This window comes from Cryptomeria japonica, chromosome 5 (assembly GCF_030272615.1).
Source record: "Cryptomeria japonica chromosome 5, Sugi_1.0, whole genome shotgun sequence".
Lineage (NCBI taxonomy): Eukaryota > Viridiplantae > Streptophyta > Pinopsida > Cupressales > Cupressaceae > Cryptomeria > Cryptomeria japonica.
In genome coordinates, this window is record NC_081409.1 from 355,887,644 (window position 1) to 355,908,762 (window position 21,119).

General features: G+C 37.7%; 1 protein-coding gene across 1 annotated transcript in view; it reads right to left on the reverse strand.

Annotated features, from left to right (window-relative positions):
* The window catches only part of LOC131035817 (uncharacterized), a 146,904-nt gene that overhangs the window by 70,496 nt on the left and 55,289 nt on the right, over nt 1-21,119 (reverse strand). Inside the window, exons 3-4 of the mRNA XM_057967544.2 lie at nt 15,303-15,374; nt 14,998-15,069 (exon numbers count right to left, since the gene is read on the reverse strand). Coding sequence (XP_057823527.2) covers nt 14,998-15,069; nt 15,303-15,374 — 144 coding nt within the window. The remainder of the gene's footprint in view (nt 1-14,997; nt 15,070-15,302; nt 15,375-21,119) is intronic.

Below are 21,119 nucleotides of genomic sequence, written 5' to 3' on the forward strand. Positions count from 1 at the left end.
GACCTACTCACTGAAGTAGAACATCCATTCCTCAAAGTAATTGGATTGGGGAAGTCCCATAATCCTGCTGAGCAATGTGACCATGTCCCCATGCTCGTTGTGAAAGTTGCTTCTAGGGGTCTTTTTCCCGGTCCTGACACTTGGAGGTCTTCTCTCCTTGTACCACTCTTCATTTATCAGTGTTCTGCATCTGGCAGGGTTCATATCATACACCCCCTACACTTCATCTATAGTTGTTGCTATGGGGTTGTTCGGGAAGGGAATGTCAAATGCGTCGCCAATGGCCTCAGGAGTGAAGTTAGCGAGGACCATGTTCTCAAGGAGCACCAATCTGGAGTTTGGTTGGTAGTGTCGGGCAGCCTCTACAACTAGCTCATAGTTTTGCACTGCCAGGGGGAATCCTACTGCCTGGGCAATGCCGCTTTCCATCATCCGCCTAGGCCTGCCATAGGCATTAGGGGAGAAAACTTGGTTTCTGAAATTTTGAATATCAATATGGCCCAGGTTAGTATCACCGACATTCTCCCAGACACTCCAAAATTTTGATTCCCTCAGTCCCCCTCTCTGATACTGATACTTCATCTTTTCGACTCTGCGAGGGATATCTGATTTGGACGCTCGTGATGTCTCAACTCCAACAGGTGTCTTTGATGATTCTACCGCTGAATTAGGCATTTATCCTGCACAGTTGGACGTGGATTACGAGGCAATATAAAGGAAACGAAGCAGGTTAGATAAAGGATATGCCAGCATACAAGGATCAATTTGAAAACCAAATTTAAAGGACAACATGACACTTTTAGCTAAAAAGCTTAATTGATTTAAACATGAATAGTTATGAAGCTTTTCAATTGCGAATTTATACTTAGGCATTTTAGGATCAATTTTCAAAATGGACGATGCTTTAAAAATTTTTTAGACTCTGAAAATGCGTTTTCTAGCTGATTCTTAGGAACAGACTCTGATTTCAATTGCTCCTAACATCTTATACACGAAAAAAGATGCAGTTTCAAATTTAATCAGTTTAATTCATTTTGCACATACATCCATCCGTTTTGCATATATTTCGAACGATTTCAAGAGAGGTGAAGCACACTTACCTAGCGAAAATGAATGGCGTGGATCCACACAACTTGCAAATTTTAATTTTAATGGTTAACTCCCTATTTCAAATTTTCATGCCCAAAAATTTGAAGAGAGAAATGCAGTTTAGAAACACTTAATTTTAGCAATTTGTTACCTTGGTCGGAATGGCGATCTCCCCTTGGGCGATTAACCTCCTGCGTGATTTCTTTAAACTTAGGGAGTTTGGAATGATTGCAATATTTAGGGATCGCGGTTTTCTTCCTACACAAACTTCAGCACTTGGATGGCTTCTACAAAGTTTGAGAGCGCGGCTTTGAATGTTTGAAGAGCCTTTCAAACTTCACACTCCAACACCCACGCAGCCTTCGGCGAACTTCGGAGAAAGGCAAGGGTTTTCAAACCTTGAAAACTTGCGGTCTCCTCCTCTATGGCGTGATGAGAATGGGGGGTTTGGGGAGCCTTGCGGGGATTAAGAGCCTCGCACGAATTTACCCTTCGCAAACTTCGGCATTTGGGTGCCCTTTGCAAACTTTCGAAATCATTACCTATCGCTTGGATTTCGATTTTCGGCGTTTTCAGACACTTTGCCAACTTCGGCACTTTCAAGTGCTTTGCAAACTTTCTACTCCTCCGCAATATTCTCCTCTTTCGCGATTTTCGGGCTTTAGGGAAGATTTGAAAACTTCGGCAATTGGTTGGAGTTTGCAAACTTCGGCGTTTCCACGCACTTTGCCAACTTCGGCACTTTAAGAGGTTTTGAAAAGTTCGGCGTTTCCACGCACTTTGCCAACTTTGGCACTTAAGAGGTTTCGAAAAGCTCGGCCTTTCCATGCACTTTGCCAACTTTGACACTTAAGAGGTTTTGAAAAGTTTCTAACTTTAAAACTTTCACGCCATAATGTGCTTTTCGGCGACTTCGCCCACTTTGCCAACTTCGGACTTTTAGTAGCGTTTGCAAACTTCAGCATTTGGAGTCATTTTGCCAACCTTTTAACCTTTTACATTTGCCCCCCCAAAATGCGAATTTCGGCGATTTTAAGTGTTTTTGACAATTTCGGCATTTTGGGGCACCTTGCCAACCTCGGCAATTTGGGCCATTTTGCAAACTTTTAAAACATTTCGCAAACCTTAGGATACAGAGGAGGTTTTGAAACTTCAACATTTGAATCCTTTTATCTCTCCTATATCCTCTGACAAAAATCGGCACTTTGGGTCCTTATGCGACCTTTAGACGCTTTATCTTTTACTTGGCGAAATTTGGCTAGTTTCCCAATTTGTTCCTGGAATACAATCTCCAATGGTAGTGCCCCTTCAAATTGCTTATCATTCTTTGGCTCAATCAACATGTTTATTTGATCATCTTCCTCAGTGATGCTTGAAATTTCTTCTTGTGGGACAACTTGAAACGCTTCATTTGGATCCTCTTCTTGTTGTAGGGATGGATGCTTATCAAAGATCTCTCCCTCTTCAATAGGTGCTAAATGCTCATTTGAATTTTCATCAAAGGTTGCTTCCTCTTGTAGTGTATAGGACTCACTTCATTGTTCTTGAAATGGTGAAGCATCAAATGACAGTGAATCAAGATGACCCTCCAAGTCACCTATGCTTTTTGCTACGTTATCCTTCTCAATTCCTTGATAATTCTCTTCACAAGGGATTTTTCTTTGTAATTCATCATGTTTTAACATCTCCACATATTGATTTTCACTTGCCAAAATGTTGTTTGATTGCCCATCATCCATTTTAACGCATTCCTCCTTAGGTGCAAGGTATGCAAAGCTATCATTCACTGCTACACATTGATCCTTAGGCTCATTTGTGTAGTCTTCTTGCAACTCGCTCTCTTCACTATTGGATGATGTTGAAAGATTCTTATCCTTTGTTCTTCTATACTCATCAACTACAAGATATGCATTCCAAATTTTGTCTGCGATGCACTCATCTAATGCTTCAAGTAATCCATACTGGCATCTGACTTGATTAATATCCTCTTGACATAATGAAAAATTAAACTCTGAGTGAGATTCGTTGTGAATCCTACACCACCAAGGTAACAATGTACTTTCTAGGCACAATTCCTCATCAATACCCAACTGGTTTTCAATCAACCCTTTAAACCTTGTGAATTCAACGTTACATTGTGGCACATTGAAATTGTTTGATTCTACGAACACTTCTGACTTGGGGATATCCCAAAATAAGATTTTTCCTTGTAGTGCTCACTCAACTCTTGATAAGAATGTCAAACAATGGAACTCATTATATTGAGTTGTCTCGTGAATCCTACACTTCCCTAGTACAACAAATTTAGACAAGTTGTGTGGGTGTAACTGTGCATTCAAAGTCCCCCAAAGTTGAAGAATATCAACTGGTTGGTTGTCCTGGCCACGCGAATGGTGAATTTGTTGCCCATCCATAGGGAAATCTTTCTTTTCGATTTTCTGATTTTTTTATTTTTTAGGATTTTTCAGAAAAAAATTACTTTTTTTAATTTTTCAACTTAAAAGAGATCTAACATATCTCAACTGTAACTTGAAAGCTCATACTAGTTCCAGCCTGTGGTTGATATGAGCGTGAACTGCTTCCCTTATTTTGCAACTCTAGTTGATGATCTAGCGTTCTCACCTTCCTTCTTGTGGTAATTCTGTCAAGCATAGAAGATGATTCTCCATTGATTCTCCGCTTGAATTGATAGGCTTTTGCATTCACAAGTTTAACTGTTCACATGTTCAAGATTCATATTCAAGTGTTAATTCTGTCAAGCGCGGAGGAGGGTGGAAAAGGCTTGAGATAACTCTTGTAAATACCTTTATAGGATCTGGAGTTTAGTTGTTCATGGCCATGCCCTCCTAGCGCCAATTCTATTGAACACGCAGGAGGGTAAAAAACCTGAGATAACTTGTGCAAATATGAATCGATAGGATCTTGAAATGTCCCCTACAATTTTTTTCAATTTTTTAACACAAGATCACCACCCGTTAATATTAGCAGTAAGAAATATCATGATCAATACAGTTGGCGGTTAAACCAGCCACTTCCACTTTTCAGCGAGTGAAGTAAGAACAATAGAAAATAACAACTCCTCGGTGGTATGACCAGCCAATTTACAAGCCAAACAAAAATAGAACAAGACAATCACTCGACCACTTTTCAGCGGGAGGATTATGCATAAACAAAAACTATCACTCGACGACTTATGTAGCGGGAGGACAGAGAACATCAAACAATCACTCAACCACTTATTCATCGAGAGGACTATGCATTAACAAAAACTATCACTCGACCACTTATGCAGCAGGAGGACAAAGAACATCAAACAATCACTTGACCACTTATTCAGCGGGAGGACTGGAGTACATGAAAATAGAGAAATAGGCGGCTAAGCCAGCCTCTTCCACTTATGCAGTGGGTGATACAAGTCTATTGCAGAGAGATGGACTGTTCAGTACTACTAAATCAGTCTTACAATATTTTATCCTGCAAATACTGTCAGTACAATATGATTTCAATCTCTAAATAGAAATGAAAGTACTCCAAGGAATTACAATAAGATAAATCTGAATAACTAGCCAAATACACACTTAACCAAGTCTGAAATGAATTACCAACAATACCAGAAACGAACCAGCAACACACAAATGCCCATAACTCTCTCAAAACTCCACCAAACAGCTCCAAATTAGCAGCGAAAGAAGGCTAGGGGGAAGGTGATCAAACCCCAACCTAGCAACCGCATCAAACCTCACTGATGATTCTGCTCGCAGCCCAAGGGCAAGGCTGAAATCGTACGACCAGCAATGAAAAATTACACACTCCACCTCATAATACGAGTCTCCAGATGAAGAACCGCCCAACAGAGGGGCTTCCAACGAGCTATTACCCAGAATGAATGGATACACGGAATGAGAGTTATGAATTAAAATAAGCTACAACCACACCCAAAACCAGCAAGTTGGAAACACACCAAAACACTCTTACTGAAAAATAGGCTCACAATCCATTCTATCAGCTCACTCTATCTCTCTGGATGGAAGATAGTCTCAATAGACCAGCTAGGTGCTATCTCTCAAGCACGAAACTGATGGTCGCTAGGAAGCTCTCAACTTCGAAGCTCAACTGGCACCAATCTGGCAACACTTTGTTGCAAATAAACATGAATACCCAAAACAAGGCCCAAGCACTCTTATTTATAACTTTTTGGAGCTCCAAATTCAAATTCAACTCCCTCCAAAATGCCACGAAATGAAATGCAATTTCATTGAATTTGGGCACCCAAAGCTAGAATAATGTTTGCTTTAATTTTTAAATCATGTATTTTGACCAAAGGGGTCGACCACTTAACGTAGGCCCAAAAAAAAAATTCTTAATACATCAATTCGACCCCCTCTAGGTAGCAAATATACTTTATGAAATATTCATAAAGTGATATATGGCATCCAAGGAAGTAAGTGAATAATTTCATAAAATTGTGTTATTTTTCTCCTAAGGCGTCCATCTTGCCTTAATAATTCACTTATAAAATATTTTCCTCAACCAAGAGTCACCCACATATAATTAAGGAAATGATTTTAGATATCAATATAACTTAAGCAATCCCCCTTAAATAAATCATCCAACTTTTTCCTTAAGTTATAATTTAATTTAAAACCCCATTTTTCATCAAATACTTAACTTGCCAAAACAATCTCCAAAAATGTTGGAAGACAAACTGCTCAAACTGACCTGCCAAAAATAGCCATCTGAACTCACCAACTGAACCCCTGCTAAAAATAGTACTTACTAAAAATAGCATAGTAAGTGTTTCCAAAGTGATTTTTACCACATTTTGAGCAGTCATCATGACTTACTAAAAATAGTAAGTTCGGAAATCATCTTCGAAAAATTTGCATGTCAAACCACGTTGGAGCTCTCAAAAAACCAAGAAAAACCCTATAGAGCAAACAACCGTCAGTCTATCGCAATTTATTAAAATAGTAAATTCAGAAATCTTCTTTGATTGGAATGCATGTTATACCATCCGGAAGCTCACAAAAAACCCAGAAAGAATCTAGAGAGAAAACTGTAGAACTCCTACAAACACCTCTTCGAAAACCTTTCTAAAGACAGAAACCCTAATTTAGTCTCTTGTTAGCCTACAGGTTTCCAAAATAGGCTAACTCCATTCATCGGTCTAGAACTAAGAAGGGGACATTACAAATCTTGAGTTCAACTATTCATGTACGGGCCCTCCTAGCACCAATTCTATTGAGCATGGGAAGGGTAAAAAACTTGAGATAACTTCAAAAAATATGAATTGATAGGATTTGCAGTTAAACTGTTCACGTACGGTCCCTCCCTCTAGCACCAATTATGTTGATGTATTTTTTACGACACCTCAAACACAGAATAAAATACTAGCTATTTTATCGTCTCTTGAACAAAGAAGCCTCATATGCTAAAGAATATGACCAAATGAGACAACTCCAAGGTTTACAATGCAAACAATCGACTTTAAATTCTAGATAGACTCAATGATTGTTGGCCATTTGGTGGAATTGAGTATGTGTTGCATTGATGTCAACACTAGATGTTTGGATGCTTTACCGGCACCCTTCTGGTCCCGGTAGGTTGAGTGGTTTTTGGTTAACTTGGATCCAGCATGATCCGGTAGGCTCCGATATAATCTGGTGATGGAATTGTCTTGTTCATGATACTAATACTCATACTTGGTCAATTGGTTTCGATATGGTGATTGGATGCTATCCTGCTTGCTTAGAAGATTGGTTTCTGGTTCCGGCGAGGGTTTCACCTGCAAAGCTTTTGGTCGAGATCTTTGATGGATTGCATAAGTGGTGTTGGTGCAGCTTCTAATGGAGTTTCAAGATGCTGTTGGTGATCATGTTAGAGACTTGGCGGTTGGAGATCATTGCTGAAGCGTGTGAACCTATACTTGGTCCCGATTGATCTAGGTTATGGACCGACTTTAATGTAACGTGTGGATAGGACCTATTGATATATTTCCGAGATGTCTTATGTGTTGATATTATTTGTTTGGTCTAAGGCCGACATGGTTTGTAATTATGTAATTGGTTTATTGTCTGGTGGCCGACCTGATTGTTTATGGTCGAGGGTTTGTATAAATAGATGTAAGATCTCATTGTAGATTTTCATGGTTAATGTAAGAGGTCATGGTCAAGGAATGTAATGTGCGAATAATGTAATATCATTCACACAGAGGAGTTGGTCGATCATTGGAGATCAAATTGGGTTTATGTAAGAGGATTTAGTCCTCCGGTATTGAGCTTAACAGGAACTGTACTCTGGCATAGGAGATGCTATCTTTTGCAGTTAAACACTTCTCCGGATTGTAGTCTGGATTTATATGTAGTCAGTGAGACTGATTTTGTGATGAGCAGTGTGCTCTAGGCTGTTGGCCTTCTTGCAAGTGCAGGCCCCTTCATTGTAATTCACATACTTACTACAGAATTATTATCTGACTGTGGGTAGGCTTCCCACCGTAGTTTTTCCCTTTACCAGGTTTTCCACGTACAAATCTTGATGTTGTGTGGATGGCTTTTATTCTGTGATTATTGTTTATGCTTAATTGGATTAATCGCTATTCCGGTATTATTGTTTTGGGTTCCGGTATTAAAGTTTTTAATTGCTAATGCTTCCGATAATCTGTGACAATTGATTCACCACCCCCCTCTCAGTTGTCTTCCGGTTATCTAAACTGTCTAACAATGATGTATAATGTGGTATTGCTAGAATCACAAGGGGACTTACATTTATGAACACTACTGGAATATGGGATCTAACTCACTCGGAAAATAAAAGATAAAACGAGATAAGGGATAGGAGATTTAATCTAATCCTAGGAATGTAGGAGATGACTATTGACTCGATACGAATAAACCAAGCTTTTCTTCACCATGAAGAAACAAAGACACACAGATGGTGCAATCTCCTAAGGATAAGCAAATGATTTTCATATTACCCATGCACACCAACATTACAAACAATGCGCATATAGCAATTGAAGTTAAGCTTTTAATCAAGTTCAGTCTAACCACACACCGCAATTTGCAAACAAATAACTCCAAGTGGTATGACCTATGAACATTAGGTTTCACCATTCATCAACACTAAAATATTCCATTCATCAAACACATCTAAACTATGAGAAGTAGAGACCATGCAACAAGTTGAAATAGCATACAAAATCCACCATCTCTTCAATGAAAATAGTATTTATACTAACACAAGCCTTGGCAACAATCTCCTTTTCTCCTACTCTACTGCTAACTTCTATCTAACAACTATTAACATTTACAGATGAGAATGTTGAGCCTTATATAGAGGACTCATTATAATTCGATTCTAGATCAACGAACGAGATTACAAAATGAAACCCTAATTAGGGTTAGTGACAACTAACTCCATTTGATGAATGAAATAATTACATTATGTAGCATGCATGTCCCTCTTTGAGTGAGCATCAATAGGAATAGGAATTGAAATTAGGTATCTGAAACAATATTTGATGAATTGCCATGTGTCACTTGCTCCCTCTTCGAATGAATCAGGTTCAACAAACTTGGACAAATTGACTAGAAGTAACTTGATTGGTTGGATGATGACTAGGATGCCACCTCAGGTTACTCTATAGAACATCAAACAGTGCTTTTGGTTGAGCATTATCTCTTTTATCCAAGCTTGACATGATGTGATGAAGATAGGGCATATTCCCAAATTGTATCATCTAGATGATCAACTCGGCTTTCTAACTTTGCTTAATTATTTTGAAACTATCTCTCCTTGATCACACTTGCATTGTTTCAACTCCTAACTTGGGAATTTTACTTTGTGTTGCATTTCACCTTGAACATCCTATCTCTTGGTAGTCCTTGGTCTTGATATGTGCACACGCACTTGATGCTTGATCCTCTGGTATATGATGCCTCTAACCATGACCTCCTTGTACTAACCTTGATTCTTGGATTTCCAAAGGAAATTCAAGATTGCTTTATGTTTTTTCTCATTGAACCTTGATCTTGAAGTTCTTGAACATGTCTCCATTTTGTCTTACAATGTTGATGATGCGAAGTGTATGTGTTGACCTCCTCTTTTCTTTAGGAGCTTAGATGTTCATCTTGCATGTCTTGTCAAGCCTCCTCCAATCTACTTAGAATGCTCATCTCTTGAGCCTAATCGTTTCCTTTGTTATACTGATTGTAATCTTGAATTTCCAAAGGAAATTCAAGATAATTGCAAAGTATTCCCATCTCACTGTAGTTTTTGAACATTTTGACATTTGTAAGGCGATCTCTATGATGTAGTCTTGAATGTGCACTTCTCCTTGAGGCGACCCTTGAGTCTCTATCTTGATGTTGATCTGCCTCCTTCATGTGATGAAGTCCTTATGCTGATCCCTTTTGATGTTGCAATGCTAGCCTCCATGAGCTTGATTTGCCTTGGAGTGTAGACGCTTCTCCTCACGATGGTTGAGACCTCTTCTGTCCTTTGGTTGAAACGTTCTTGAACCTTGATTTGTGCTCATCACCATGCACCATGCCTCAAACCTCAAACCTTATTAGGTCGCTTAGGAAGATTGCAATTTGAAATGATTTTCTCCTCCTATGATTTCTTGACTTCTTCCTTCATTCTGATGAACCTTCATATCCCCCCTTTGTATTGAGTATTGATATTTGAATCCCCCGTTACGCACACTTGTGCTTAATGTTGATCCCTACATTGGTGAGTCTTCATACATCCTTGTGTGTCCACTCCTAAACCTAACAAAAAATTAACAGAGTCAAATCAAGATACTAAAAGAAACAATGTTCTTTCTTTCAAATAAGTCATAGTCTGATTTTAATTTCTGATCTAAAATTTGCTTTAAGGCTGCTGGCATAAACAATAATGCATTATTGTTGGTCTGCTCCCATGTGCCTCTACACGTAGAATTGGAATGATTGGTGTTTGAAACAAACATTTGATCCTTTATTTATACCCTCTTTATAATTTTGAATTCATAATCTCAAATTAGCCCGACCTGATCATAAGAACCCTGATTTGCTCTCCAAAATGTTCAAATTTCGTTCCTAATGGACCAACCTAGGGTCTTACCCAGAACGAGCGGTTTTAAAGGGCTCATATACATAAGAGCACATTATTGGGGTCTCTTTGCACAGCTTCTTGACTGCTGAACACATGCTTTTCTGAGTTGGCTTTGTCTGATAATTAAATTGATTTGTCTTTTCCTCCTTTATGACCAAGTCGGCTAGAGCATTCCAACTGAATTATTTACTCTTTGAAAGGTATAAATGTGGGTTGCACCATTACCAAGTCATTCAATTCATGCCTCAAACATTATTCTGCTCTACCATCATACTCTAGGTCTGATTTTATGTTCCAGGTCTGATTCTTATCTCATTTTAGGTCTGATGTTGATTGTTTAAGGTCTGATTTTATTCCTTAAGTGAGTGCATTTTGACCCAGACCTTGGAGAGCGCATTCCATAGGTAAGCATGGAGAGCACATTTGGAGTAATGTCCTGTAATGGGCACTAGGTGAGTGGGTTTTGAGGGTACTGATGCACAAATTCTGGTTTGAGTGCATTAGGTCTGATTCTATATTTAGGGTCCTTAACAATCACTCCCCCCTTGGGTGCAAATGGAGGACATACTTGCATTGGCAGGTTTAGATGTTACCTTTGCACAATATTGAGACATGGAGTGGGTTTGATATGTATGCCTACACTTCCTTTGAATGAGCACACCCCATAGGGACTCTTTCATTGAGCGCATTTCATCCCTAAGCTTGCATAGCAGGATTGACCTATACCCTTGCATAATTCATTGACTCAACATAGCTCACATCTCCCCTCCTCCCGGGCGCATATGCATAGGTGCTCTGAAATGGTGGGATTAAATGGGTTACTTGCACAAATTCATATATGAATTTGCCTCCTTAATCAAACACTTAGTCCCATTTAGGCTTGGGTGCACTTAGGAGAGAGGCTTGCACAATGCTTGGTGGAGCACATATGGATGATGCGGCTGCACAAATTTATGCAAAAATTGGAGGGATTGACTCTTTACTTAGACAAACTTTCATCATTTCCCTCCACCATCCTACATCTAAGCGTCACTTTGATGATGCCATTGCATCACTTTTGACATGAGCGCATATGGAAGAGTAGTGTGCACAAAATCAGAGCGGGTTTCAAGGGTCTAGGTGCACAAGTTTGAGGCGGAATTGCGACCTATATAGGCACAAAATGGGTGGAATTTAGTCTCTAGCTTGCACAAGCTTGGTTTCTTGAGTGCATTTGAGAGAGTTGTTTGTAGAGCGCATGTGCAATGACGAGCTTGAACAAAACTCTCAGTTAGAAATACTTCTTGTTCTCTCTCATGTCTTGGGCACAAATGAAGTAGGGACTTGCAAAACCTTCCCTTGGGGTGGATTTTGAGGGTTTGCTTGCATAAGTATTGAGCTAAGTGCCTTTAAGATTGAGCCTTGCATACAACTCATTGTTCTAGCCTGAGTGCATACTAAGATGGTGTTTGCATGAAATTTGAGTGCATTCCTCAAATTACCTTACACCAAAGCAAGGGCGGGGTCAAGGGGTAATGTTGCACAAATATATCATGAGAAAGCTTGTTGAGGTCCTATGCTCAAGCTTAAATGCAACATGCTTGAGCGCCTATGAAATACCTATATGCACAAAATGTGGATATTAAAGCTCCCTTTGTTCAACACTTAGCTAATTCACCGTTGGGTCATGAGGTTGGATTTGACATCATTGCACAATGAACCCCCCTAAACCATGCACAAATTTAGATGCGAAGTGAGGGGGTTGACCTCAGACTTAGCCAAATTTTCATGATTTTCACTCCTAGGTCTTACATGATGTGAACTTGAAATACTTGACCTTAGGTACGGTGCTTGAAGTTCCTAATGGAACTACAAGCAAGGTTGCAACTACATGCTCTTCAACCTCTAATGACATCTTGCACTCTCTTCAACATTGACAACACCGGCAACCTAATACTTAGCAACAATGACAACATTTGCATCTTCTTAATCTTGAACTGTTAAAATTACCTTCTCTCACTAGAAAAGGCTACAACTACGACCGCTGCCAAGCTAAGACGACCTAACTGTTGGTTGAAAATTTTGTACACCTAGGGGATGTGCAAATTGTGGTTTCAACCATAGTGTGTGAGTATGATACTCTCCTAATTAGGGGAGGCTCCCCCTATCTACAAACTAAACTAATCTAATATGGGTGAGACAACAATCTTTCTTCTTCTTTCAAGAAAAACTATACTCTTTTCTCTTCACAGAAAAGCAATAGCAATTGGAAATAAATAACAACAATTACAAAAATGAGACTTTTTGTAGAATTTTTGGAACATAAAGGGAAGCAAAGTTTCCATGAAGGCACAAAGACCTCTGTCACTTCCTCGGGATGGGAAAACAGAAAGAAAGCTCAAAGAATTCAACTATCTATTTTCCTATCAACCTTTTTGGATAATTTTTTGCTAACTAAGCACAATATGTAGCAGCTCAAAGTCTAACTACATGATGCACTACACCTTACATGCACCAGTCTTAAAAATAGAAGCAACACAAAGTCTACAAGCTATCTTCCCACCCGAGCTTTCCACACTAGCTGCAAATATGATAAGCAACTCAAAGTTTGCAATACCAAATCTGAAAACCAAACATATAACTCTAAATACAATTAGCAACTCAAAGTTTGCAAGATTGAATTTAAATCCCTCTTGAACAATAGAACAAAAATCATAATCAACTCCAGAAAATGTCGTCACATAACAACTTGAATTGGCATAAAGTCTCAGCACAACTTACCTCTTTTATTGAAAGCAATTTGATTTACATCTAAGCTCAAAGTCTTAGAGTGCACATACAAACTGGCAAAATTTTGTTCCATTGCCAAAAGATATCAATTACAATAGACCCCCTCAAGTATTTATAGGAGAGGAGCCTTGAGAAAAAGGTGGGAGGATCCTAACTAACTTGAGAAATTATCTCAACCACCATGACTTATTCCAACTACAGTCCTAATCTAACTCAACTTGTAGTTGCCTTACATGTAATTACATTTTTACAAAAGTGCAAGTGAAAGTGACACTTGCAATTACAAATTTGACATTACATGTAATTTGTCAAAACAAAATTACAAATGCATAATTGAGATTATTTTGTGTCTGAAGACACGACTCTAACTACATCATCCTTTATCTGTGATGATCTTCATGCCACTTCAGGATGCTAGAACTTGAAGATACTTTCCTTTTTGGGCATGGGAAATGGGAGATACAACTTGCCTTGGCTTGAAGATACTTTCCTTAATGCTAAATATTCAAAAATGGGTGCCCAAGAATAAGTTATTGAACAATTTCTAGTTCAGTGTCCTGTTGAGTGGAGTTGATGGCATAGAGGATTGATATTCTTGGCAAATTTGGAGGTGTAGGTGACAAAGCATCTAGAAGCTTTGAAGGCAATTTTTAAGTTGGGAAGATGCCTTTCCCTTGTTTGGGCGTGACATTTTTGGGTTTACCAAACCTCAGATTTGGTAACTATGGTAGTTAAAAGGCAAGTTTCAACATTCATTTTAGAATTCGTATTTTCAGATTTTTGAGAAGTTTGAGGGGAAGAAAATATTTGTCTTAGAAGAAATTACAGGTGTGAAGATGAAGAAATATGATTATGGGTAGATTTCAGGCTTAAAGATTTGAAGCCATGTTGATTCTTGTTGCCTGTTGAAGGTTGAGAGCCCGTTTTGCAGCAAGATGCATGAGACGAAGTGTTTTGGCTTGTAATTTCTCTTTGTTATTTTGACTGATTTTTAGCAGTTTATATCAGATTTTGGAGTGTTTGTAATGCCTATAAGGCTTCCATGCAATGTATTTGTAAATTTGCTATCTAGTTTGTTTGTTTTCTGAACATTTGGATTGAATTAATAAGAAGTAGTTTGCTTATTTTCTACATTTACTTGCATATCTGAGTTGCGTATGTATGTGGTTTGGGTTGAGAGAATACCATATATCAAATTTTAAGTCAATCAATAATGATTTTCATGTGTAGATTTTTGAGAGGGTTTTCTTCCCTTCATCAAAAGATCACAACGTTCTACTTTGGAGATTTGTTTTTCTACTTTTTTGGCAAAAGGTGGTAGATGGGAGATGAAAAAAGTAACAAGAGCAGTTTCAATATTTGTCACATGAAAATGGAATTTAGAAGGATGAAAAGTGACGAAAAAAGAAATTTTTATTAAAGTCAATGTCCAAAAATGAAAAAAGAAATAAATTTAAGATAAATTAAAAGTTGTGAGTTAATCAATTGGTGTTAATGATCCCAAACATCCACCAAAAAGCAAATGAGTGTCTAAACTTAAAAAGCACCAAAATAGCATTTTTTTCTTGCCAAAATAAAACAAAGGTAGCACCCAAGTTAGTACATCGGCCCAAGTCAAGGATGGACATCAAATAGAGTGAAATAAAGGAGAAAATGCGACAAATCTAAGCCCTTAATTCAAAGTGATTCCTAAGCCAAGATTGAGGATCAATTAAAGCGAATTAAAGACAATTAAAAGATCAAGGCCCTTGAGTCAAATGGACACTCAAGATGAGAAGTAGAAATGGCAAAAGAGTAAATTTATATTATTTTTCGAGGATGGGGATAGAATTGCTTCAAAACAATTACTTTTGTTATTTTTTAAGATTCAAGAAGCTGCAAATGGAAGGTTATAAATAACATCTGAATCAGTAGAGGAAAAAATAACTATATCTATGCACCACTGAAGAGAACACAACAAAAAAATACTTGTCCAAAGTACATCTACTCACAAACCACTAATAGGCCATCTAAAATAAATCTTCAGATTATAAGGATACTTACAAGAGTTTGAGAGTTGTTATATTTCCTATTGCCTTTGGGATGGTGCCACTTATCTTGTTCCACATGAAATTCCTTCCAAAAAGAGGAAAACACAGATATGTAAAAATCATAATTTTTCTACATGTTCTATCCTATAAATCATAGCAAATCCAAGAATGCAACAATGCAGATTGCATATGCTATTTAGTATTATGTAAAACTAATCAAAGAAGGAAAAAGGATGAATTTTATATGAATTTTTGTTTTTGATAGAACTATAAAAAGCTAACGATCAAAATTTGACACTCATTGAAAATTGAACTTACAAAACTGTAAGCTGTTGTAGTTGTCCGATTTCTGGAGCTAAACTTCCAGAAAGATTCAGATTCAACAATTCCCTGCGTACCCAAAATTGAAATCGATTCCAAACTTTGGTAAAAGAAATATAAAGGTAGCAATTATTAACAATGGAATCACTAATGAAGGGGACAAAAAGTTTCTGTGAAATCTATAGAATAAATTGATTTGTCTCTTAGAAAGTTCTACATACAGAAAAATCTATTAAAAAAAAGATATCCACCTTCACACACATCATGTCAGATGAATTACATTTTGTTGATTAAAAAAAAGAAAGAATTGATTGCACTCTCTTAAATCGGCCCTTTCATGCATTGCTAAACTACAATGCTTTTATCCACTTATATTCTAACAAAAATGGTGGTTGTGAAAGATACAATGCATAAACAAGTTTCTGGAGAGATCATTTTAAATGTTTGTAATGTCCCCTTTTGGTATTTGCAGTAATTTAGTCCTGAAACAGTAATTCCAATTTAATATGAGAATTATAATACATTTATAAATATAGTTTTATTAATTTTGAATATATTTCATTATAATATACAACTTAAAATTTTAAGGCTAGTTTGGGAAAGTGGTACTTATCTTGATATATTCTCTTATTTGAAATATATGTTACTATATTGTAGACATCCCCTTAGACCATCTGATTGATATCTCACAATTAGTGGAAAATGGGTTTAAAAAAACACAAATAATTTTCCCAAACAAAAAATCTTCAATCTTCAACATGTTGTTGCCTCCTCTTAGATCATTGTTGACCTTTTGGTAATGCTGATTGTTCAAATCCCAAACAATAATCTGCAAGATTTAAGTGGGGTTAAAATAAAAGCCACAACCCATATTCAGAAGACTTTCAAGTGGGTCCCATTCCCTTTAATGGAGCCTGCTGCTAAAACACAATAATAATCTCCAAATCTCCAAACCTTTTCTTATTGCTGCAAGCCTGCAAACATTGAATGAGAATTGTTTTATTATAAGAATATGAATATTTATTGTGGAGCCCACAAAACACTTGGCAAGCTTAATCTAATACTAATAAACCTGAGTTTCTACTGAAATCCCTTTTTCTCAAATGATTTCTCTGTCAAAACAAAGACTCCCCACGTGGTATTCCTTCCTTTATAACAAGCTTCCACATCATAAAATAATTATAAATGATGCTCAATTAATGTGTTTTCTGAGTGCTGCTTGAGTCAAATAGAATAATTAAATCTGATTATGTATTGGACATAAATATCTGCTGTAGCCTCCTCTTAATTCCCTTCCTCCATAATATTCCGTTCTTTTCATTCTATGTTATATTCACATCTTTCTATGGGAGAGACACATCTCTTTGAAGGATGATGGCCTTCCACAAGATCATAACTTCTCTTTCCTTAATCGCACCCTTCGGTACATTTCCCATTTGTTTTTATTAACATATTAATCATTGTCTAAAACAATTCCTTGTAATCGATGGTTATCTTAAACATGAAGTCTGCTCAGCACCAGTTAACAATAGATTGCCTTGTCATTCTTTTAGTATTGGTGATTAAAATTTTATTAAGTTGTGGCTTTATTAGTATTGGCAGATATTATTATAAGAGTCAATTATTATCGATTTCTGAGTCCTATATTGGCGTAATATTCATCGAAATATATACCAATCCGATATATCAATCCTTGCTATATCTAAATATTTGGCGAATGATATCAATCCGGGATAAATGTTAATTTGACTGAGGCTTGACAATAGTATACAATGGCCATTATTTCATTGCCAAGGATCAATATGTCATCCGAGGGGAGTATCGTAGCTAACTCTGGCAAGATTGTTATTGCTAACAACATTAGTGATTGATATTGCAAGCCATAGGAAAGATGATTTATTCAAAGGGAGCATCGTATATCTGCTGCTGGTCAACATTGGTAAACTTATATTCTGAAACGGCTGGAGTAATATTACAGTATCATTGTAAAGGCGTGTCCCATCCATAAGCAGGACTTGAAACCGTGAAGACTATAGTGGATGCTGAAGGATATTCCTTTCACAGTGATAGCAACATATTTCCAGAGTTGCAGCAGTCAACAATTATATCCTTGGTCATAAATAAGCCTAGCACCTTTCAACACAGGCTACTTACCTTACCTCAATCGAAATGTAATTCTCCATCCGAACTGTTTCAATAAGGAGGTCAGACTGTTACCGTTTTCACTGTTTGCAATATTTATATTCTGAAATTATCCGATGCACTTGGTGGATGTTAACTAAATGCCTTGGAATGTATTGTATCACTATCAACGTCATTATAAAGGTAAGGAGCTTTCTCAATATCAATAATACTTGGAGTTCTGTTTGGGGACATTACAATGCCCATTTTTACCCTATAGCCAATTTTGACCTGAGCCTTTCTCTGGACCTAGCTTTGTTCATCACTATTTTGTGGCAATTTTGATCTCTTCTTTTTTACTTCTTCATGACGGCCAGACTCATGTGTAACACTCCTCTTTTCCCATATTCTCATCGGGCTCCTCTTCTCCCAACATATGGAGCTAATAGTGGAAGAAAAACTTCATACAGGAAGAGTTGCAGCATGAACCGATAGGTAAATTTACTTTTGATTCCCTAATTTCCTTTGGCATCAATTAAAAATCTCATTTAAGTTTCTAAAATTTCAAATTAGACTAGATGCTTATAAAAATCAGAAAATATGTCCATATTAAGCATCTAGTTAGACAACCTTGATGTTTGTATCCATTTTTATATGCCCCATGTTATAATACGAAGCTTTACATTGTGATCTATGTTGATTTTCTGAATGTAAGTTGCAGACCAAAAACATACTCATGTCTGGTTCTTTCTTCACATAAATACTTTTAAACATAACTTGAACACATATTTATGAAGTCTATCTATATGCTCTGTTACTGATTCACTCCCCAGAAATCCTAGAATCAAATCTGAATTGCGGTTTGACTCCATGCCAATGCTTTCAAGGTCCACAATTCTAGCCTAAAATTGCAAAACCCAAAAATACCTGTTATGCGTATTGCACACACACCTCGTCCGTGACAGGGGACCCCCATTGCTCGGAGAAAAGGAGAGGGAGGCATTTAAGCGAGGTCGATCACAGCTGCACTTTCAAACCTGACCTCTGCAAATGCCTCCTAAAGCCCAAAATCCATGAGAGAGGGAGGGTCATTGAAAGGTTCAGGCTTTGAAAGCCACCAAAATCCCGAGCTTAGGGAAGTAAAAATCGCTCATTCCACACCCAGTAACCCGAATTGCAAGGGTGAAACTCCAATATCCTTCCATAGGCCGAAAGTGCCAAAATGAGGGAAGTCACGCGATTTAGCTTGGTAGCCCGAAATCCTAGAAATGGCAAATTAATATGAAAACCAAGTCACACGATTTAGCTTGATAGGCCAACATTGACAAAGCATCCAAATCATGTAACATCGTCGCCTAGTGAGCCAAAAACACAAAGGCCTCCAAATCACTTAAAAAGGCTTTATGGGCAGAAATCGGCCAAGGAGGCCAAATTCGTGCAACTCACCTCACTTAACCGAAAATGGCCCTTTGAGCTGAAATTATTTCAAGAGTTAAAATCGAGCAAAGAAGGCTCATTTGGCTGAAAAACACCAAGGAGTCCAAATCTCGCAAAGTAATCAATTTGGCCGAAGTTAGAAAACGTCTAAATCTTCCAAATCGGCTCCAAGGCCGAAATTCCACTTAAAGTCACAAAATCGGCCTAAATGGCCATAATGCAAGGCTAAAACTCAAATTCGGCCAACTTACCCAAAAGATTGAGGACAAGGAAAAGGTGAGGAAGGCCTGAAATTGCGCATTTCTTCTGAACAAGCGAGTTTCCAAGATTCAAATCGCAAATTCCCCCTTATTAGGATAATCAAAACTTGCACTGAAAGGAAATTCTGAAAGTAAAGCAATCACTCAACCACTTGTTCAGCGGGAGGACTGAATTAAGCAAATGAAATGTCCCCTCACAATTTTTCCAAATTTTAAATACAATAATCTCACCCATTAGTGTTAGCAAGATGAAATATTGAGAGCAATACATATTGGCGGTTGGACCAGCCACTTCCATTTTTCAACGGGATAAAGAAATGCTGGAAAATAACAACTACTTGGTGGTATAACCAACCAATTACAAATCCACGAAGACTGAAACTAAACAAGACAATCACTCAACAACTTATTCAGCGGGAGGACTGGAAATAGAAAACTATCACTCAGCCACTTATTCAGCGGAAGGATAGGAGTACAAAATAGAATAGAGATAGGCGGCAAGCCAGTCTCTTCCACTTGTGCAGTAGGTGATACAAGAAGTATAGTGCAGAAATAAAATGAACTGTTTCAATATTACTGAATACAGTCTTACAATGGCAACTCTGCAAAATACTTGTCAATACATCAAGCTCCAATCTCTAAGAGATACAAGAAGATACTCCAAGAAGCTACAAACATGAATACTGGAAAATACAAGCCACAAAGACACTTTACCAAATCTGAAATAACAGACCAGCAACACTGTGAAGTTCATATCTCCTTCAAGACACCTCCGAATAGTTCCAAATTAGTGGCAAATAAGAGCTAGAAAGGGGACACCCAAGTCTCAACCAGCAAACTAATGCAAACAGCCTTCAAAATTTAATGCACGCATCCCAAAGTCACTTCCAGCATGGTACAACCTACCTAGAGAGGGGCGATCTGCCTTAAAAATCCAGCTCTTCGCTATAACTCATGAAACTTAACAAAAAGAGACACCTGGCAAAGAAGAATCCAACGAGCCAATACCTAGACTGATTAGATAATTAGGTAGGGAGATGATCGGATAACTGCTTTAGCCATAGACAAACCAGTAACATACAAAATCACACTAACACTCAGAAAACTAAAACTACAATTACAAAATCCATCTCAATGTAGCTCATTCTATTCCTCTAGATGAGAAATGGGCTCTCCAACAGCTAGGGGTGCTAACTCTTAAGCACGAAACTAGTGCAAGCTAGGAAGCTCTCAACTTCGAAGCACAAGTCTGGCACAAATTCAGTAGCACTTAGTTACAAATATTCATGGATGGCAAAACAAGAGCCCAACACTCTTATTTATAACCTTGGTGCCTCCAAATTTAAATTCACATTCCTTCCAAATGGACGCCAAACCCAAATGCACACTAATTTCACCTTAATTTGAAATTTGCATTTCATTTCCCCTCCTTTCCAAGTCGACCTTCACATAGAAGCAAATATACTTTATAAAAATGACAATAAAATAATAATGTGGCATCCAAAGTAGATAAGTGAAATATATTATAAAATTAACTTATTTCTCATAAGGCGTCCATCTTGCCTTATTAATATTTCACTTTATAAAATATTTTTCCTCAACAATAAATCGCCCAACCTTATGACATAAAATAATACTTTATCACTTCAAGTCATCCCCTTAAGTCATAACCAAAAATACATAAGTCACACGCCTAGGCCAAGGGGGGCATTAAAATATATTAAAAATACTTCTTCCATGTGTTGAACAACTAACATAGTGAACTGGAGGCTAAAAGTACAGAAAACTGCACGGCCAGAAATAGCCTCTGAACTGGACCAATGTAATGTCCCCTTCTCATTGACGACCTTCCAGTGGCCTATTAGCCTATTCTTGAGACCCATAGGCTAGGTGGAATGAAGAATGAGGGTCTAGCATTGATGAAACGAGGACTTACTATTTTTAGTAAGTCAGGGAATGGCCATTCTGGTGATATTGTCCTACTGAGATCTCCATG